This window comes from Bombus impatiens, unplaced genomic scaffold (assembly GCF_000188095.3).
Source record: "Bombus impatiens unplaced genomic scaffold, BIMP_2.2 scf_0114, whole genome shotgun sequence".
NCBI classification, from domain to species: domain Eukaryota; kingdom Metazoa; phylum Arthropoda; class Insecta; order Hymenoptera; family Apidae; genus Bombus; species Bombus impatiens.
This window is the reverse complement of record NT_176533.1, coordinates 1,815,225-1,834,141: the sequence shown is the minus strand read 5'-3', so window position 1 is coordinate 1,834,141 and position 18,917 is coordinate 1,815,225. Positions and strand designations below refer to the sequence as shown.

The 18,917-nt window shown below is 37.9% G+C and overlaps 1 protein-coding gene across 7 annotated transcripts in view; it reads left to right on the top strand.

Annotated features, from left to right (window-relative positions):
• LOC100745846 (ABC transporter G family member 22) overlaps positions 1–18,917 on the top strand; it is a 291,784-nt gene that overhangs the window by 265,939 nt on the left and 6,928 nt on the right. For 6 of the 7 annotated variants that reach the window (XM_012380998.3, XM_024364947.2, XM_012381000.3 and 3 more), the window contains 3 exons: positions 3,171–3,385; positions 7,306–7,514; positions 8,941–10,970. In XM_012380998.3, coding sequence (XP_012236421.1) covers positions 3,171–3,385; positions 7,306–7,514; positions 8,941–9,136 — 620 coding nt within the window. In that variant the 3' untranslated portion in view covers positions 9,137–10,970. Of the gene's footprint in view, positions 1–3,170; positions 3,386–7,305; positions 7,515–8,940; positions 11,040–18,917 lie in introns of those variants that run through there. The other variant, XR_002945946.2, reaches the window with a different exon arrangement.

Here is an 18,917-nt window from a genome sequence, read left to right as displayed (position 1 = left end):
AAACGGCCGTGACGAATTTCAGACGGTCAGCCTGTCTTTGAAACGGCATAGAAATTTTCTACTAGAAGAAACCGTGATGGTCGTAACGAAACTCTCTGTCTTTGTTGAAGCTTTCAATTCCTTAACCCTCAACCGTCCCTCGAAATCGCGTCTTTACGCGAGTCCCTCTTTACGCGAGTGTCGATTCAACACAATGATGAAAAAGTGCGTGAAACGGAGAGGTAATTAATTAATTTTGAAGATTATTTTATCGGGATTCCTTCGCCTATTCGTCGCAAAGAATATAGAAAGAGAATTAGATTGAAAAGGTTCCGGACAAATTGTTCTATAAATGGCCGAATATTATAATCTTTGGCGGGAAAAGTGTGTCAAACTTGACAGGAGGGACGGATGAGGGTTAAATAATCAGCTGTTGGAACACTTCATCCTTATCGTTAGCTAATTGCCGGCTAATCGTTATCACAAAACTTTGGGATGAGTCACTTAATCTTAGAACACTTTAACTTTTATTCTGACTTTTGCGTAGATCATTAACATTTATCTGTTGTAAGAATGAAATATTCTGTAGAAGCGAATTTATACCGATGTCCCGTTTCAAGTATGCGATTGAAACATATTTTTCAAGCAGAATTTGTCTTATTCCGAGGGGAATATCTCGTAATGGTTACGAATCTTGTCTAGATGGGCCTCTGATATTTTAAGACGACCCTTGCTCTTTCTTTTTCAATGGAACTATATGTTTTCACTTAGGTAGTCGTGTAACAAATTTATCAACCTATAATATGATGGTCTTCCAAAGTTGTTCGAGGTCATTTATTATTATAGTCGAAATAATGTAAGTTCTGTTTGAAATATTTTTTTAATAACAAATAGTGCAAAACTATAATGATAACAACAGTACCAACAATAATGATAACAGATATATTGACAACGATAATATTGAATAACAATAGGGAGATAATTGCATGTAAAATTTCAAATGGGACATGTAGAATGGATATTCTTTTCAGACAAATTTGTATCTGGTGAACAGAGGTTCAGACAATATATATAAATACTAATATATATTATACCGAAGTACTTTTCATTGCTCTACAAAGAGACAAGGATTGACCAGGATCATTGTTATTATCAGTCCTTCAATTTATTCGATTCGTTGCACATTTTTATTTTTCTGCCAAAAAGTTCCATCGCAGTTGAGGATTCGCAAAAGCGACGTGACCCTTCTACGTTGGAAAATCTACAGTAAATGGAAGTAGAAAATATTGGACAGATATCGCTGAACAATACTAGAAAACGTGGTTAAGTCAAAATTGTCCGAAGGCAAGTTTACTAAAGTTCTTTTATCGTTGAATATTGTCGTCCGCATTGGTATCTATCTGATCTGGAGGGAAGTCGAGTGTTTTCTCGTGTTCATGGCGAGGAGAGACCAATGTTCAATGGTCGTTTCGAATGTGCAGAGTGCAAAACTAAAAAGACTGCAGAGAAACTTTGGTACTTTTGGTGTCAGAGCTTCCACAGAAATTTGTATAGCTAGTACGACGTGAATGACTAAGATACTTATTTAATAAGTTATCGTTTAACCAAAAAATAAATATTAAAACCACCAAAAGAAGAGAAATGTATTTCTATTGTAGTGGTCAATAGAAAATAATTTTTCTCAGAAAGAAAAAACGATTCTAAGAGAGTTAAGTTATAAAGTACAATGAAAAAACATACGAAAAACTATGCTATCCTCGTAAAAGCTTAGAAAGAAAGGAAACATGACAAATACTAAATTCTACATAAATAGTCCAAGATATCCACCAAAAGGACCAAACTTGCAAGAGATTTTCTTCAAATGAAAGAATATCGTAGAAGCCGCTCTTTCTACTTTATATTTAACGAAAAGAAAGAGGCCAATCCATCGTCAAAGAAACTCGTTTCTTCAGGAATGCCAAAATTTTGCACCAAAAGGCAAAGACCAAGTAAGTTGAAGGCACAGAATTTCGACTTTGCAGCCAGAAGCTCGTGATTATAGTAAGGGTATACATACTAAAGCACAAGAGGCGTAGAAAAGAGTAAGAAACGAGAAAGGAAGCTGAATAGCCAAGAGATGGAAGAGGTTCGAATGGAGAGGGAATCAAAGAGGATGCTAAAATCGGTTTTACAGCTCGCTGCGAGCCAGCATCCCTTTTTCGAGTTTGCTTTCATCGTCTGCTTGTAGCCATTTCACTTTCTACTCGAGGATGAGGGACGACGACTGTAAAATGGCAAACTCGTGCGACTAGACATCGCTGCTGGCTCTATGATTAAGTTGTGCGCCTCCTAAAATAATCACGAAACTACTAACTTTTCCATTTTATCATTTACTATCCTTTGTTCACGAGAATTTCTCGTTTGGATTCCGTCGCCACGTTGTATATCTGTTGTTAACGGTTTGTTACTCTGAAAAGGAATTCTCTGCTATGTTTCAATCGTATAAAACGTTGTTTGTGAGTTGTTAGGATTCTGCTAATTGCGGGAACTTGAACTTGGAGCTGTAGCGTTTATGGTCTTTACAGATTTAAAAGGAAAATAAAGAAATAATAATAGTATACCGAATTAGTTAAATTACGATTATACTTCTCTCTTGTAAGGGTTCTTACAACTAAAACAAACGATTCTATAACTCCTTACGACGTATTCCACATGGGATTGATATAGGAATACTTTCCCACTTCAAATAAATTCTCATTCCAAATACGTGGAAACCGTACAGTAAACATTTGTTAGTAAATTTCCCGAGCAAAGCTTCTTCATGGAACGTTTCGTTCGCGAGGAAATTAAATTTGAAACTTTGTTTAGGTAGGTCTGCACATATCGGACTGATTCTTGATTGAACATGTTGAAACCCTATACTCTCGAAAACAGGGCCCCAATTGGAACAATTTTATTCCACGTTTTTCACTTACTCTCGCATGCAGGACAATCTCCTGCTAATTGTTCGTTCATACCCGGTACGGAATTAACCGAGTTGGCGTGCGCCAAACAAATTTCCAAATTCTGTTCTATCCAGAACGAAGCACGCAATGTGTGACAATTTGTATCGTGATTATCGAAACACTGTATACAGACACTGTACACACGTGACACTGTAAACACATACATTGTATACACGTGAATAAATGGCGAATGAAATTCTGTTTCAGTTCCTCCAGAACGCGAGGTGATCAACAAGGAGCGACTGTCAGGATCGTATCGGCTCTCGGCCTATTACTTGGCGAAGATGGTCGGCGAGCTGCCGCTTACGATTACGTTGCCCGCGGTCTACCATATCATTAGTTACCCGATGTTGGGCTTCCACAATCCGGCAGTTTTCGTCACCCTGCTGGCGTTCCTCTTACTCAACACCGTCGTCGCGCAGGTAGGATCCTTTTTCATCTTTTTCGCTCATTTTCTCTCAGTCGGAAAGTTTACTCATAAGCGGACTGCGGACTTTGTCGCGTTTGTAGGAAATTCCAAAGTGGAAAATTACACAGAACGCGCGTAATATGAACAAATATTTATAATATATATATACAGGGTGGTTGGGAGTTGCTCGTATCATCCTGTATCTTCTTTCTAATATATATACAGGGTGGTGGGTAACTGGTGGTACAAGCGGAAAGGGGACAATTCTACGCGAAAAAAGAAGTCGAAAATATAGAATAAAAATTGTTCGTTCGAGGCTTTGTTTTCGAGAAAATCGACTTTGAATCTTCGCTCGGTACGCGTGCACCTTATCGCGTCTCGTTATAACGGATCTCACTGTAGATCGTTGTCTCGATGGAAAAATTAAAAAAAAAAAATTTTTATTCTATATTTTTGACTTCTTTTTCGCGTAAAATCACCCCCTTTCCGCTTGTACCACCAGTTACCAATCACCCTGTATATATATTAGAAAGAAGATACAGGATGATATGAGCAATTTGAGATACAGATTTACATAGATAGATATTAATTTGGATTATAAGGATTGTACGTATTAACGAGTTCAGTACTTATTGTACGTATAGCTAACAGAGTCGAACTATGATTATTTTGATGATTTATTTATTACGTATGTGTTTTTGTTTACGAGGAAGCTTGTGTCGTCTGGTTCTGATTCAGCGTGCATTTTATGACTATCCTTACATCTTGTAGCTTGAATGGCAGTCTAGGCGGAAATAGAGAACTCTACTAATTCTATATATTTATTGAATAAACTGAGACAAGTCTCGTTAGTGTACATAAGTATTGCAGTGAGTGTAAACTGCAAGAACCGCAGGCAAAGGAGCTGTATCCTAAAGACTTGCAGATGATTGGCAACAGAATTTCTAAAGGAATTAACGTCGCATAGGAAAATTTTGCAAAGCAGTACATATTCGCAGCAGTACGTATGTGCGGTTTAGCGGATCAAAAATTAGAAAAGACCAGATGTACAGCGATGCGTGAGAAAAAGTTGCCGAAGATCTAAATGGTCTCATAAGAGCGTAAAAATGAATCAACTGAAGAAGCCGTGGCCAACAAGTCGTGATAATACCGTTAACCGGCTTGAATAGGAAAAGCAGATCCGCTAAAGTCCTTGGGGGTTCAAGCGGTTCAAGGCTAAGCTGACTCATGATCTGATTGTAATTATGATCCGCAAAAGCCATTCCATGACCCGACTTAAAGGTCACGTATCTTAGCGAGTTATGCTGTATCCTCTCTATTAATCGTACGTGTTTAGCTTGATTTGGCGACCAAATTGCCGATGCATACCCCAACCACGGTCTAACAAGCGAGCAATGTAACAGCTTGATAGCGAGGGGAGGACTGAAATTTCAAGCACAGCGCTTTATAAATCCTAATATTAATATTTTCTTTTTAAGCGATGAATAGCGGACGCTTAACTCACGAATCTCTGATACTTGAGACAGAGCCACGTTGTCGAGTTTATACTCTTACACAATCGCGCATTGTCGTCGAGATGACCTTGTTAAATGGAATTTAGTAAAATTTAGCCACACTCCGTTGATTTTGCATGAAAAAGTGGCGATCGATTTGCTATAGGATACAATCATTGGCAAAGTGTTTTTAAAGATTTCAAGATCGTCGGCGAATGGCAAACACCAGCTATGCTGGGGATTACCCTAACTGTGTCATTAATAAAGTTAAATAGGATCTAAATGGCACCTTTGGAAATCTCTTGTACAAAATATACGAAATATGCAAAAGTATAGTAGTTTATATAATACTTGGTAGGAAAGCAATTTTTTATCAGGTGTTCCATTTTTTAATTATATTCTCAAGAGTATGAATTTGAATAAAAATGCTTAGTCTATTCGTAAGATTGGCGAAACAAACAATTTTCTCGTATATTTTCTATTAGTCAGAAGCTTACCCGTACAAAATCAGTGAGACATTCGAGAAACATTAAATCTCGATTAGCAAGATACGATCCAAGGATATCTACGTCTTTTTATTTGAAGTTTAACGTAATAGCGTTTGGTTCGCGTTGATCGTGTATCTACAAGCGAATTTACATGGTTTATTTTTTCATTCAAGAGAAACGAGGTTGATTCAATAGGATTGAAACAATGAAATTGAAACACGAATGTTTGTATACGCGTTTCAATGGAATTGATTACATTGGTTTACTTGAAAATGGGGCAGAAGCGAGTTGTATGCATGTTGAGATAATTTGTGAATATTTAATGGCAGCGTACTAGAAATTTGCAAAGAAGATACTATACGTACAACTGTGTCGTTCAAATGTAAATTAATAGCTAAAAATCGAATTTCAAACCTTCTTCTCCATTTTTACACTTTTATTATTAACGCTATTATCGACTAATAATGTTCGTTTATTTCTTTCATTCTCACTTATTTTATTTTCATTTATCGATATCATGGAATAATTTTATCTTCCAAATTATGCGAACGATTAAATCACGAACCCGTAATCGCACACCATAAACCGAAGAAGAAAAATTGAAGTCGACCCGAAATTTTATTTCTCGTAAAGAAACGAAATTTCAATTCTCATACAGATACGAAATTTCACATTGCAGACGTCAATCTTTCAATTCTACTTCAATCTTCAGATACTTGTGCCTTTTTCGATAAACGAAAAAAGAAACGTTTAACTTTCAGCAAAAAATTTAGCACAGAAATAAAAGAAAAAAATCGCGCGAAAACGATTAAGTTTAAATATTTTTCTGAAATTTAAAGATTCGCTCAATGAAAAATAGATAATAAAATTGGAAAATGATTTGAAGAACGTGGTAACGTTAAATAATGGACGCAGCATCAATGACAGAACCACAGTGCGAGTAACGACAGCATGCTGTCGCAATCATGGCAAATTTCTTTAGTCACAAGAAACATAAACAGCAAGAATTTCGCGGTTTCCTTTTTTTCCGCCTCTCCTCTTCCTCTCCCTTCGTACGACCAGCCCTCGACACTGTCCACCTACGGTCAACGTACTAAGTCATCGTAGCATGAAAGGCGGCCGCGATTTACTTTCAAAACCACCTACCTATTGACGGAAATGAGTAACTCGCGCGTTTCACAACATGCCGGTGTGTAATGTCGCGATCAACTCGATTTCTATAAGTTCAATTGCTAATCGACCATCGCTTAAACGACAGTTTATCGCCTTCCTTCACTCATCGATTAAACTGTCATTGATTTATTATTCTAAGATTTTGTATAGAGATTTTCGCGTTTGTAATAAAATTCTTGTTGCAAGATATCTACATATTTAATCAAATTAATGATATAACGTATTTAATGAAGTTTGCAAATTTTCTAGAAATTTCTACTTTAATGTTAGAAAGTGATCAGGAAGAAATTAAAATGAGTAACCGAGGACGTCTCAGAATTGAAAGATAAAAAGAGAAAATAAAAGAAAATAATTTCTGCATTTATTGAAATATGTGACACACAATCCAGGAGCGTCGTTCTGCTTTGTTACGTTCTTAATTGTAAATCTAGTCTTCTCTAGTTCGATTTTAAAAGTACATTTTTAGATCTCCGCATAGAAATCTCATGTTTCACTTTCGTCCAAAGTTACATTCTCTAGTTTGCCAAAGGCAAGTTCATCGAATTCTTTGTACAATTCCTACAAACCTGACCTTCCACTTCATCGAGTTGCAAAGTTGCGTCAAAATCATGCTTTTAAGCTACGAAAGATTTCATAGATTGGTACAGTGTGTTTTTAGATTTTTCCGGCTAATCGTGTCTTTCTGAAAGAATATTCGCCATAGATGGTTTGTTTATTATAGTTACTATTACGAATTATATTTTAATAATTCGAAACGCCACTGTGTTTTCTGATTTCAGAGCGTGGGATTCTTCGTTGGTGCATGTTGTCTGGACCTCCAAGTTAGTATAACTGCGTCCGCGCTTTACACGCTCGCCACACAATTGCTTGGCGGTTATTTGGCGACGGCGGTTCCGCCATGGCTGGCATGGGCCAGATACGCGAGCATGGTGCACTATGCCTATCAAAACATGCAGATTCTGGAATTCGGCGTCGGTGAGCCGATCACGTAAGTAACAATTTCAAAGCCTATGAAGAGTACGACATAGTCAATGAATACGAATTTACAAGATTTTTCTTGAGAAAATAAGTAAAAATTATGGATCTTTTCTTTCGTGTGAAGCTATGTTTAAGATAATTGACTTTAAAAATTCGTAAGTTCATTGTCTACACAAGCTGATCCTCCTTGGAAAAATAAATAGAAATTATAGAATATGTTTCTTCTGTTGACTGAGGCTCTATTTATAGGATGCTCGATTTCAAAAATTCGTTCAGTTAAATTCTGCAATTTACGAATTTACACGAGCCGATTCTTCTCGAATAAACGCGTACAAATTATGGAGCAAATTTTTGTTCTTTCGGATGAAACTGTAATTTACGGATATACGCGATTTGTATTATTTTTTTAAACAAGTGGAATCGACGAAAGAATATCTTTTTTGCGTTTGAAGGTTCGTTTGTGGGACAATTGATTTTTAAAATTCGTCCGTTTAGATTCTGTCACTCACGAATTTAGAGGAACATCGCGTATAAATGATAAATGAAGCTCTACTGCGACGCGATACGATGCATCATTCAACGATCACGTCTAACCGCTTTAGAGCTCACGCTATGGTGAACGCTAGATTCTTGGAATCGATGTCATATTTGGTTCAACGATGCGTGGCAACGCATTAATCAAATCCAAATTGTTCTCTTCGATGTTTACAAAATTCCAGTATCAAGATGAGATTGAGGGGAGGGAAAATGAAATTGTGAAGATGAGTAATTTACATCGAAGAGAGATATTAAATAAAAAATTAATATTATAACTTCATGCAAATTTATTTTATTTTTATGAACACGACTAAAGAGATAGAATAGAATATTAAATAAAAGATCATCTTATCTATTATAGTTTCAGTACTCTGGCTATTTTATATATCTCTGTACATTATATTCGTTCTACATAGTTTTACACCCATAAATGTAATAAAATAAAAATTAAATATTGCAACGAGTACCTTATTTTACATACTCTGTGTATTTTTCCAAATTATATATATTCGACACAATTTTTCACGTTTCAATGTCCCACGTATAAACGCACAAACTGATCCACAGCATGACTCAACTACGTACATAATACGCTCAACATGCTACAAAAGCAAGACTCCGGCACAAAAGCTCTAGATTTTCTGAAAGATATTCGTTTATACGACCTATTATAGGTAGGCTCTGTGCTACTGATCGTTCTCATCGTGGTCACGGTAACCTTGAAAGGCGCGTGTAATATTGAACACTCAATGAAAAAAAAAAAAAGAGAGAAAAGAAAGAAAACTCAAAAGAAATAGAAAAGAAGCCAATCCACAATTTCCAAAAAAAAAAAAAAATGCCTAAATCAAACCAAAAACGAGACCAAACTAATCGACCACGATCCATCCTTTGATTTGCAGATGCTCGCAGCCGAGCAAGTTCCAAGAGTGCAGGAACTCGACGACTATACCGGTGTCTGCGATTCTAGAAAGCCAGGGCGGCGCCAGGGGTTCCGGTCTTCCACTATGGGCGAACACGGCCGTCCTCCTGGCGTTCCTAGTGATATTCCGCACCCTGGGCTACCTGGTGTTGCGCTACTATCGCGTGCCCAAGTGAAACGGCGTACGATGAGAAGAACCGCCTTTCTACTGCCGCCTTATCCACGAAATGTTGGATCATGGCCGCGATCGACGGACGTCGGGACGGCCTCGCTACGCTAACGGGAACGTCATCATCGTCGTCGTCGTCAACATCGTCGTCGAGCTTCCCTTTGACCCTTCGTTTCGCCCACGGGCAGCGACAAAGTAGCTCGCGAAACCGAACGGAACAACCCGAACAGAAACCGCGCGCGAAAGTTTATTTTTCCAGGATGCCACTGGTCGTCTCGAGACGGCGCAGGGCTTGGAGGTGGTGGTGAAAAGATAATCCTCGAACTGGCACGGGTACGTTTTACACCCTCGTAATCATTTTCCTACAGAATTAGGTTCGTCGAATCGAACGAATCAAGCGGTTCGAAAGAAGCTGAATCGAATAAAAGAGATCGAGTCGAACTGCATAGTAGGACGGTTGAGATTGCAGCGGGGAGAACGCGATCGGAAAGAGGAATTTTTAGATTTTTTTCCTCTGGCAGAAACGTTGTGTCGTACACCTGTTCCGTGTATTATATTTTGAGGAGTAGAATGAATCTTCAAAGGGGAGAGACTCGAGGGGAGACAATTAGTTGAAGAAACTTTCTAGAAAGCGGAATAGCTTGCCGATTTTTCTGGGATTTTTCTCTTTTCAACGCCGCCTACCAATCTATTGATACCGCTATTTTAATTACCGAGCGATTAGCTACTATTTTTATTAATTGTACACGCATCTCGCAGAATAGAATACCTCAGACAGACAGGGAAAACCAGCGACCTAAGCGAAACGAGGGGTTAACAAAGAAAAGAAAAAAAAAAAGAAACCAAGATAATAGGGGTTGATAGAGAGCGGAGAAATATAGGGGGTTTCCGCTCGTTCCCGCTAGCGGCGGGCGATGAGATAGAACGCGCGAAAACGCGTGATCAAGAGACTTGGCGAAGACTATACATAAGATTGTACACGTAGAGACTTTATATATATATACATATATATATATATATATATAATAGATAGATAGATATACATACATATATCACGCTATCACGTGAAGTAAGAGGAATACAAGAGAGGGTGGATGAACACGAGAAAGAATGCGGAGGAAACTCTTCTGTTTTAATTTCTTGCGGAAACAAGGGTATAATGATAGAGGAAAGAATGTCTGTATCTGTGTGTTTACGTATAAAAATGCGAAAGTATGTAAGAGTGAACGAGAACGAGCGTGAGTGAGAAAGTGTGAGAGCCATTTCTTTTTACTTTTTCTTTTTTTCTTTCTTTTTTTTCTTTCTTTCTTTAATATCTTTTGAAAGAATCGATGCGACGTCGTGGCGTCGCGGTACCGACTGAAAGAAAGGAATCACAAAACAAACAAACAAACAAACACACACACACACACATGACATTTGTACGACGAAGCATATTTCTTAAGCTCATAGGAGAGGGAGATGAGAAGAAATAGGCAAAGCGGAAACTCGCGGAGATAATGAAACTTCACGCCACGTCGAGAATCACCCTACACGAAGAAAAAAGAAACGCTTAGGTTTAAGAGACGTGTAAATGGAGAAAAAGGAGGAGAAGAAGAAGAAAAAAAGAGGAAGATAAGAAAACGGAGAGGAACTTTTTAAATCGTTCTTAGCGACTATCCACGTTTTACTTTCTACATTTTTATTACCGCTGAACAATCTATCGCTGCTAAGACGATATTCACCCCTACCTAGCTGATAAGATGGACAAGCTGCTGCTAATTCTATGGATTATGATAAAGCTACATCTCTACCACTTAGTACTTTTTATTATCGGACGCTGTAAGTTGCGTTAAGGGATATATCGAGCGAAAAACGACCGTTCATATACATATATACATATATATACATATGTATATATATATATATATGTATATGTATATATATATAGGCTGCCAATTTTGATCGGTTTGTAGAAAGAGGAAAGCGATGAAACGAGAATAGAGTGAGAGGGAGAGAGAGAGAGAGAGAGAGAAACACGTGTGCAAAGAGCGAGAATGGGGAAAAAGAATTTTGGAAAGAGTTTGTGAATGGAACAATTCGAATAGAAATGGAGAAGGGAGAGCGGGGAGAGGTTTATAACAGTTAATTGTTTGCACTTGTCGCGCGTGTTAAACATCGGGTAACGACATATAAAATAATTGGAGGAAAAGCAAAGGAAATACCCGACGTATGAAAATATGTACGATTTAATAAGAAGAAGGTTCGTAAAATGGTTAGGCTGTCTATGGGAGATTCGGGTCTCTAAGTCGATCTTAGAACGTTTGTTGGTCTCTGACGTAATCTATGTGATGTTTCTCGAGGAGCTCGACACGTTATGGGGATCTAAATGAAACATTTAACGCGCGGTATAATAAATTCATTAGGTCTACCTTGTGTATATAGAAACATATATATATATATACACATATATATATATATATATTTAGAAAAATCCTATATATATTATAATAATTATTCTTATCATTATTATTATTAATATTATTTTTATTATAACAATTTTAATAATTAATATTATTTTTTATTATTATTCTAATTATTATTATCATTATGTATATGTAAAAACCGCGGACTGAACGAGGAGGCACGCGACGTTTTTATTTTCCCTTTCTTTTTTTATTCATTCTTGTACATTCTTGCACCGACAGATCGAACGGGGGAAAAAAACGGCAAACGATACGATGAGTAAGAATATCATAACACACACGGGTGAATACTAAGCGAACCAAGTATGTTTCTATTCAGAGACTTTTTTACCAAACGATCCAGTTGCGTTACTTGCAAAAGTTCGAGCATATTCGAATAGGAAAAAAAGAATTTTAACTACATAGCACACAGGGAGGAAAAACGCGATCAGACGAGATCAATTATCCTTTTCTTTTTCCTCCCCGCAAGAGTGAGAAACCGTACAGCTCACCGTACAAAACCTTCAAATAAGCTTATGTATACACACACATGCATATACATGTATGCACTAGACATACATATACGTACAGAAGTCACGGAGAGCCAGTGTTTGTTATTAGTAAGTAATTAAATAGATTAGGTTGGCTGACGTGGATCGGTCAGGATCGATCAAGAGGAACGCTGTGTGTCTTTTAGTCAGCCAAAACGAGTTACGTTTCGATTCTGTGCGACGAACCGGACGACTCGCCGGATATTTATACCGTGGACCGGTCCACGTAATCGTCCGCAGCTTTCCCGCGATGTTAACAAACAAAATTAGGACGAATTAGAACGAATTTTGGGGAACCATCGCGCGTCCACGATCTCTATTGCATATCCTCGTTCGGTCAGGCTACCGTTAATCCCCTTTCGGTTCTCTTCAGAAGCCAATTTTTCGAAAAATATATATAAAAAGGATATATGATACAAAATTATACTATATGAAAAGCAACGAGAAAGAAAATACCCCTCGCGTAGGCAGCCAAAACTCCATGGTTATCTAATAAATGTATAGAGTTTGAAGCTTGGATATTTAAAAGTTTTACATAAATTTTAGAAATATTCAAAGGGAGGAGATCCTTGTTATAATCGTCCCGGAAGAATATCTTCGTTAGGAAGTGAAAATTGGTAAGAGAAATATAGAAATGGATAGCTGGTTGCCTACGTTAGGGTTAAATGAGCCGCTTATTTGCCACTTTTAAATCAGTTAACTGCGCGAGACGTAAAACGAGGAAAATTAACACGTTCCATACGGGAGGATCTCTACGAGTCCTATCTTCTGTGACGAAAACAATTCGTTTTACTTGCTCCTAGAGAAAAAAGATGAACACGCATTAAGTCGTTTAAAAATAGAAAAAGAAATAAAGAAGAATGACGTCGATACGTATACCGACGTCGTCACCGTATAACTTCCTCTTCCTCGACGTATGTGTCGACCTCGCATTGAACGTGTGTTGATCAAGTTATATAAGATAAACGTCGATCAAGTGCTTCGACGCTAACATTTCAGAAATATGGAAAAGTGGAGGTAACCACTTTGGCCTGTAAACGGCTCAAATACAGGTGAACCAGTGGGAAGAAATCGAAACGAAGAGGGGAACAGGTGCCGACCGAACGATCCTCGACTTTCAAGGCCGCGCGACGGGATTCGTCCGGTGCACGCACAACGCAATATCCACCAAGTGTTCAAAGTTGGTTCGGTGTGGAACGAAGAGAGGGTGGGTGAAGAGACGTTAGGACGAGGAGAACGAGTTGCTTCCCAATAAAAGTAGGATTTAAGGGGAATCGGTCCAGAGTTGAGATTAGGTACGCTGTATCGGAACAAACAACACGAAGTGACAGAGACGTTTAAACAAAGATTTGGCTGTGTCAATGTCTCTAACGATTTTTTATTCGTTCGTAACGCTTTCTTTTTTCTACTTGAACGATTTCTAAACAAAGAAAGAGGGACGCAATGGAAGAGTGAAAGGGAGGGAGAGAATGTGGAAGGAAAAGTCGACGAGAAAGCCGGAGAGAAAGAGAGAGTGCAGGCGAGAGAAGAGAATAAGAAGAGCGCACACCGGTTAGGAAAAGAGAGAAGAACACCACGTTCGAAAGTCGTTCGCCGTCGTCGTTCGTCGAACGACTCGCTCGTTTTTTGCGCTACCGAAGTTCGGTTTTCTTCTTTCCTGAGGCTTCGTTTATCGTTGCCACCGTTCGTCGGCTTCAAAAGAGACATTTTCATGTTAAGTCTCTACTGTTACCTCGGCGATGAGGTTGTGCAGCTTCGTGCACGTAAGATATTAATCACTGCCAAGGAAGAAGAGAAAATTGCGATTACTTGGACAATTTGACGTGTCAGTTTTTTGTGGAATATCGAGGTTGAAATTGTTCGAATTGTGTCAATGTGTTCGATGAGAAATGAGATAAAAATGTAATGTAAATGGAGAATGGTACAATGGGTTTCGATATGGAAGCCCGGTAGGATAAATTCATACTAGAAATTATTGGAAAACTGTATTTAACGATTGTTAGAAATTGTAAGTGCGATTTGCACATAAAGTATCACTGCCAGAAAGACTAAGATCATTTATTAAGAAATTCAGCTTTTAGAACCTTGTAGAATTTTTAAACGAAACTCGTTTTAACGGCTTTAACGGTTTTAGAAGTTGTTTGACGCGAGCGGAGAAGTTCGACATCGTCGAATTTTAATTTCATATCGTGTCAATATCTTTTTTAACGAACTAGAAGGCGCGTGATATCTTGCAATCGCAAGACGGAAATTGAAAAATTATATTTCCCTCTACTTAGCAGATACAATCTGCTGTAACTTTATAACGAAACGTTTCTCTTTTTCTATTTTTGTGTTACATTTATATAATACATCGTATGTAAATCTACGCCGTTAAAGCTTCAAAAGAAGCTGCTTCATTCGATGGAAGAAATACCATTTTACCTGCAACCAATGATACAATACAATACAAAAATTCCACGCAAAAATTATAAAAGAAAATTTACGATCTACGCGAAACTTCTCCGTTCACAGCGAACGATATTTATTTAGGTATAGCGCAATGTCTGTCAAAGCATAAAATAAAACATAAAAAGATAGAAGGCTTTTTTAAAACACATGTTGACACAGTTCAACCACGAGAAAATCGATTAAGCGATCGTCGGATAAAATGAAGACAAACGATCGGAACCGTAGGAAGGAAGAAAACTAACGGAGGAAAAAGCAATCGTCGATGCTTGAGGAGAAATCGACGCAAGTAGCGATAGCAAGAAAAACACTTTTCCCGCCGTTCGTTGCATTTTTCCTCGCCGCGAATCGTCCTCGACTTTTTCTGCCATTGTGCCAGCGAGTAAACGGAACACGCGTTTTCTCTTACGCTTCGAGAAAGAAAAACCTTTTCTTCGAAGAAGGTTTCCCTTCTCACTCGTTCAAGAGTACTTCCATCTGTTCTATTTTACCGTTGTTCGATGGACGAACGGGACGACAACGTCGTACGGTATTGCTTTCTCTACTTGTAAAACGACTCTTTCGTAGACGGGTTATTCTAGGACATGCATTGCTGACTATACACTGCAGGCCATAAGTATTAGAACACAGACTCGTTCGACATTTATTGAAAAACTCGAGTAAATTTTACTTTACTAACAAGTGTTTCGCATTCTAAGGTACGTATGACGCGAACGAAGCAACAGATTCGCGAATAATTAGAAATAATCAGAAGACGAAAGAGGCGAAGAACATTCAAATATCATCGGGTGTCCTAACGCTTATGGTCGGCTGTGTAAGTATTAGGACACCTACTCGTTACTCGTTATTGCTCATTTCTTAACCAGAATTTACAATCAGACAGCTTTTGTAATCGTTAGACCGTGGATGTTCGTGCATTTGTGAGAAATTTAAATGTGCAACAGCGTACAGAATGTACGTAATACAGGCGAAAATATAGAAAATATCCAAAGCGAAATACTCTTTATAATATTTGAAGGAGGAGACAAGATTCTCTATTTGAAATCCACTTGTTTAATTGTGTCGATAGAAAGAGAAAATCGCACGAACATCCGCGATCTAACAAGCGTGAAACTAAAAGCAAATACAGACAAATTAATTACAGCCAGTACAATTTCTAGGCCTTGTAACGTAAACACGATACAATTGATTTTTAAGAGAAATTATGAGAACATAATTAAAAACAGGACATCTATAAATAGAGAAATTATTGTATCCAAAAGATTGTTAATCCGAGTAACGAGTTAACTGATCCTACCTCCTGGTTAAAGGGTTAAAGATCTCTAACAAATTTTACTTTATTTAATATTTTATATTATAAGGCATATATGATGCGAATTAAATAAAAATAAAAGCAGTAAAAAGCACTCGATTTGCACTGAGTATGAGCAAGTGTGGTAATACTTGTGGCTGACGGAACCTATACAGAAAAAAAGAACATCACTGGCCGGATCGTTTTGGAATTAAAAGATCGTCTTTTCAAAATTTTGATACTCGTATTGTATTATATACACTATACACAGCGTCCCGACATTTGTATACGTTTACAAATTACCCTTTTTGCGGAGGAAAGAACGTCGAACCTCGACGATCGACGTAGATGTTGGATCCTAAGAAGCATATAAAATAACAGAGAAAAAATAGAGGGAAGATAAAGAATGAAACACCGTGAATCATCAAGAGTTTTACGATTTCAAACTCGCCCAAGAACTCTGGAATTTCTATGAATAATAAAACTGCCATTCTTTGATAATCACATTCCTGCGAAGCAGATTGCGAATTTTTATGCATTTACATGAAATTTGAAGATGCTAAAGATTAAGGTAATACGCAAGAACGTGTAACATATTCAAAGTATAGTACTCGTAACGATATTCTGTGGCAAAAACAATTTTCTACTTAGATTTCATTTATTCGATCATAACCACGAAAATATGAATTTATTTGAATAGAAAGATATTTGTAAATTAATCAACATGATTTTAAGGCATAAAAATGCGCATTTTATCGACCACATTTATCCACCTGAATCAATGCAAATCCGGGGAGGAAACGTGAATTTTCTAATCGATCGGTAACAGCGTTCGAATCTCGCGAATACCGATCATCGATCGTCGAGTTCGATGGAAAACAGTATAATTCTCGTATCGTACAACGTTAGGCAGACAGCGATCGCGCGTAATCCGTAGTTCGAAGGAAACACTCGCGGTCCTCGAGTTGATCAGTCCGAGGAAGCTACACACGCTTTTTGCACTAAAACTACAATAAGACTGAGAAAACGTTTTTTATACATGTTGACGTGAGTCACGAACCACGACACCGTCTACGAGGGATTTTCTCGTAATTCAGAATCTTCGTGCGTTGCACCCTTACGGTCTGTACGACCGAAATATCGATGAACCAGCCATACCGTGATCTCTTCATGGAGCTTACGATGGAATTAATACAGCCAAATCCTCTGCGGACGATGTTTTTCACGTTTCTTCTAGCTCTGGCTTCTTCTTCGCAAACACGAGTCGATGGAACATGTAATCGAGCGATGAGAATGGAACATAGCAGACGTGAAGATGAGAATTCGAAAGGGGATGTTTAAATTGGACTTTTGGTTTTTCATGGTTTGTGCGAGATTAGTTTGATTATCGAGGCTATTTGCTGATTTATTACTGCCAGATCTTACGAGTTAATATAATTATAGAAAGTGAATGTAGGAGAATGGAAGATAACAAATCTATGGTGCTGGAATTTCCTAAGTTTCCTATGATATAATATTGCAAGACGCTAAAGTGATTTAGATGAAAGTTTAAGGTATTAAATTCACTGTATCTTCGCTTTTAGTCGAATCAGGAGTATAGATGATCGCGTATGTATCAAGACACCTTTTGCTTCATCTTTTGCATCATTTTTTATTCGTGTCTTTTAGCCGTTAAAAACATTTCTCGAGTTAAAGACTGGTATAAAAGAACCGTATATTAATATGGATGATTTCGTTGCTTAATATTTCAATTTTATTCAAATGACTTGCTTGAAACGTTAAAGTCCCTTCGTTCGTCGAAACGAAAGAGATCGAAGAATATGGAAATGTAGAAACCATAACAGGATTAAGTGTATAAATACCCATTGCCTAATTTATACAGTCGTCTTCTCTCGAGAGCAAGTTGACTTTTCTATTCGTCTAATAAATCAGCGCTAGAATTTTTGCGAATTTGCGAAATTAAAACAAGCACCAGATGTAACAGAATATTCGAGCAAAACGGTGAGGATAGACAAAGGTGATCTTGATGAAATATAAATGTTAATGTAACTGTCTCTCGTAAAACTAAATTAATCCCCTTACTTCCCAACTGATAAATCGGTAGCGGAAAGAACTAAAAATCTACAGAAATAAAATAAAAGAAAAGAAAAAAAAAAAGTATTCAAGCAAAATGAAGGGAGTAGACAGCAAAAATGGCCTCGAGCAAACGAGTGAATCCGCACAGACTGTATCTTCCCCTTCTCTACGCGTCTCACGGGAGGGACCCTGCCTTCCCGGGGTGAGAATAGGAATGTTGAGGGCGACGAGACGTGATATAACGCGTGAATGTTTCGCTTTACAAAAATAGTGCCTTTTTTACAAAGACTCTGTTGTTTGTGCCAAGTCGAGTTCAAGGAATGCGAATGCGTACACTCTCACATATAAACGTATGACACGCGTAGACATACATAAAGACACATTTTACACACACATACACAGACACACACACACGTAGGCGAATATCTGCGAGACTTACGAGAGAGGGAAGCGACCCAGGGGGAAGATGTAGATTTAGAAAGAACGAAAGGAAGAGGAGGAAACGTGGAGGCGGGGGGGGGGGGTGGCGCGTTGAGCTTAAAAAATAAGAAGATGAAGAGACTGACGAGTCGAGGGTGGAGAACGGCAAGGACGAAAGATTGAAAAGCGTAGCGTTTGGTCGTCTGGGATTTCTGAAAAGATGTCGACGAAGATTCGATGAGAATTCTTCTTTTACGAAAATATTAAGCTCGGAAACTTGATATTTTCTAGATTCTTTAAATCTGCTGCGATTCTTGGATTTCTATATTTCGATATTACTCTCATTTTGGATGACAAATCCAGAATGTTAAAAGATTGTTCAGAATGTTGTACGAAGAGGATTTTAAAAAGTTTTAAGCGAATAAACGTGCGGAATTTAATGACGTATACGTTCCGAAACACTCAATATAGCATATTCGGAATATTATCGAAATTGTCCTGATGAAAGTTTCGATAACGAGTCGTTGTTTCGATCCCCTGTCTCGATGCACCGATCTC